Raw genomic sequence first — 3407 nt, 5'->3', positions numbered from 1 at the left:
ATCATGGTCTAGTTAGCACGATATCACCCACCTCTTCAAAAATCTCGGTCGGTTGAACAGACTGATCTCCTTTCATTAAAAATGGACGCCCTTATCTTTTCACACCAACACTTACATAATCCCGGTTCGTCAAACTTTTGTTCTTGAGTGTGCAAGTCGGAATTCACCTATGTATCCTTAATTCGTTTATCATTCAATTCAGTAAATTTCTATTCTTAATTTGCGATTTCTCTTTACAGATTATATTAAATGCTAATATCGTTCAATACAACATGTGTTTTACTTAAAAGAAGAAGAAAGCCAGCAAGCAAGCATCCAAACAAACACCACGAGAGGGTTTGGCACCGTGCGAGAAGCTTTACAATGGTCTACCTATTAAATATTTGGACCAATGATGATGACTACTATAGGCAGGCGGTGGGATGATTGACACCGGACAAGGATACAACAGCGTTGACACAGGAAGACAACGCATCTTGGTGATTCATGTAAGTCAGCTTGACATCCTTCATCTTGATCCCAGTACACTTACTCTTTGGACTACAATCTAGCTTCACAGCCACCTCCGTTGCAGAGGTCCCATGTATATCTTGGTACATCACATCGCTTATCTTAACCCCAGACTCATGCCCAGGGCACCCAATGTTACTCGGGCAGTAATTCTGGTCAATGATTATCGGATTCTGAACGTCGATCATGGTGAGATGTTGAAAGAGAACGTCTTTAACGAACGCGCTACTGGGCCTCCCCCAAGACTTGATCCGGACACCGTTCTGCGTCCCGTAGAAGACGGTGTTCTTGACTGTGACACCTTGTACACCTGGCTCAGCCTCCACCTTGGCCAGGCTGCCGATGCTGATGCCGTGGCCGGGCCCACATATGACGCGGTCGATTGAGAGGTTGGTGGTGCCGGGACCCACTGAGACGCAGTCGTCCCCTGTCCCGATCTTGCTGTCCACGATGGTTATGGTGTCGGAGAGCTGCACGTGGATGCCGTCTGTGTTTGGGCTGTCTCCGGCTGCGAAGATCTGAAGACCTTCGAGCATGACGTCTTTGCAGCCGTTGATCACGATGTGGTAGAGTTGGCTGTTCAACGATGTTACCCCGCTTATTCTGATCTCCTTTGAGTTTGTAAATGCCATTGTCTGCATTTACCAAAACAAAAGCTCTAAGTTATTAGGGGAATATAAAACGAGTATTATATCATTAATTTCTAAGGATACTCGTTAAGGAATAAGGATGTTATAATAGAGTTGTTAAAGTAATAATTCAGATTTTATTACTTTGTTGGATTAATATATTATTTTTTAGGGTTTGAAGGATGTCACATTTGAACCTTAGACTTGTGAAGTATGTGACACACTAGTTTACTACTAGGCTAAAAGTTCGGATTTTTTTTTCAAAATAACTAGAAAAAATAAAATATTTATGAATATGACTAGTCCCTTAAAATATTTACAGGAATGCCATTGCGTCAGAAACCTGAGGAAAAAACCGTTTAAACAACAGCAGTTCTTCGTTCGGACCGACCCAGCATACATGACATAGATTGCAAGTGAACCGCTATTGTTAACAGCGGTTTTACTTGATATTTTTTAAATTTTTATGCAGCAAAAATTAAAAAATATTAGAAAAAACTGTGCTGCAGTTTTAATTTTTGTGAATTCCTCCTCCTGCAATCAGCATAGATTGCAAGTGGGGTAAGAAGCACATAAATCGTTGTTATAAACAACGGCTTATGTGCTGCAATTTTAAAATAAAATAAAAATTGAGGGACAACCGCTGTACAAATAGCGGTTTATACAAATAATTCTGCGATTGATACCTCGAAGCAAGAACCGCTGTAACAAACCGCGGTTCTTTCATGAACGGATAAAATTCTGGGTATTCTGATAATTATTTTGAGCATGTGATTATATCCACCATTATTTTCATTCCTCGGGATATTTTGAATAAAAGTTCTAAAAGTTCGTTGACAAATACTAATGGCGCATTTAGATAAACCGTAATTATAATATCAAACCATTTTATTGTCAACTTAAAAATAAAATGATATAAATTGAAAAGTAATACTGCTATCAGAAGCTACATCTATTATTACGTTAACATTATGTGAATCCTCTCACATGACTCACATGACTACTAATAGTTATACATATATAGTCAAAGCCTTACTTTTCAATCTCTAAGTACACACACTTTCTATAACTACGTACCCAAGTTATTAACGGGGAATGTAGTAGTTAGATGAAACGCAAGTAAGACAAAATTATGTAACAAATTGGTAATTAGGGTAAAAAAGAAAAGAAATACTGACCGTAACACCAAGAGGACAACGTCCCTTGGAAGCCTTGCAAGCCCACAAGGTGCGTCCCTGAGCGTCGAGGGCTCCGCCGGAAACAGTAACTCCGGTGACACCCTCAAATGAGAACCACGTGTCGGAGTCACGGAACACAGAGTAATCAGCGGGGGCGAGTAACACGCCTTGGATACGAAACCGAATCCCTGCTCCGTCCTTCTTCTTCAGGGCGCAGTGGTAGCCGGAAAAGACAAGGGGACGGGCAATCAGGAACCTTCCTCTCGGGATGCGGATGATGGAGTTCGAGGTGGAGTTGCAGGCCAACTCCCATGCCTTTTCTAACGCCGTTGAAGAGTCTGTTTTGCCGTCTCCCCGCCCACCTAGGGTTTCTATGTCGTAGCTAGCTGAGAAGGCGGCCTGTGGGAGGAGGACGACTAGTAGGAGGAGAAGGTAAACAGACATTGTTTCAGGGTTTGAGTTAGTCGGAGAGTTACGGTTTTATTGTAGCTACGTGCCTAGTGATGTGGTGAATGTGGCTCACTTTTTATGCGAACCTCTATTTATATTAGCAGCAGTTACTTGATTTAATTCATTGCTTTTCGTTCGATTAACTTCTTTTATTTATGTATTTTTTTAAAATTCATTATAACTTTTTCATGACAATGTGAACGCACCTTGCTTCTGTTTTAGTTATTACAGTACTTAATAAATAGAAAAGATTTTGGATGGTTTGATAATAGTATGACTTGCAATTATAAACACCTTGATCCATTATTAACGGGAAGTTAGCAGTCCAAATACATGCGCGAACTTATAATCTACGGTTCAAGTCAGCGCTGATGGACGTAAGTTCATGCATGCCCACATGTATTACTTGCTAATATAATCTTTTTAGCGCCCACAACAAATTTATCAAAGCAAGATGAATTGTTTTACATTTATATATAGCTTTGAGTAATGCAGAAGGCAGTATTTTAATTTCCTTCTAATGGACTCATCCATGCGATATGATTTGTCAAACCCATGTTAAAAGTATCACAAAAATACCGGCTAAAAGTTGAAAATTAATCCGGTCGCAAAAACACACCAACTATTGAAAACAAATCAT

General features: G+C 40.1%; 1 protein-coding gene across 1 annotated transcript; it reads right to left on the bottom strand.

Annotated features, from left to right (window-relative positions):
- Positions 1 to 404: 404 nt before the first annotated feature.
- LOC141249945 (uncharacterized) lies at positions 405 to 2761 on the bottom strand. Its single transcript, XM_073669829.1, has 2 exons — positions 2318 to 2761; positions 405 to 1145 (listed from the first exon to the last, which is right to left on the bottom strand). The coding sequence occupies exons 1-2, from the start codon at positions 2759 to 2761 to the stop codon at positions 405 to 407; spliced, it is 1185 nt and encodes a 394-aa protein (XP_073525930.1).
- Between the last annotated feature and the right edge of the window lie 646 nt (positions 2762 to 3407).

Source organism: Phyllobates terribilis, unplaced genomic scaffold (assembly GCF_046119375.1).
Source record: "Phyllobates terribilis strain yellow unplaced genomic scaffold, ASM4611937v1 Scaffold_5250__1_contigs__length_53099, whole genome shotgun sequence".
In the NCBI taxonomy this organism is placed as follows: domain Eukaryota; kingdom Metazoa; phylum Chordata; class Amphibia; order Anura; family Dendrobatidae; genus Phyllobates; species Phyllobates terribilis.
The sequence above is the reverse complement of the archived record's forward strand: the minus strand, read 5'-3'. Positions and strand labels throughout refer to the sequence as shown.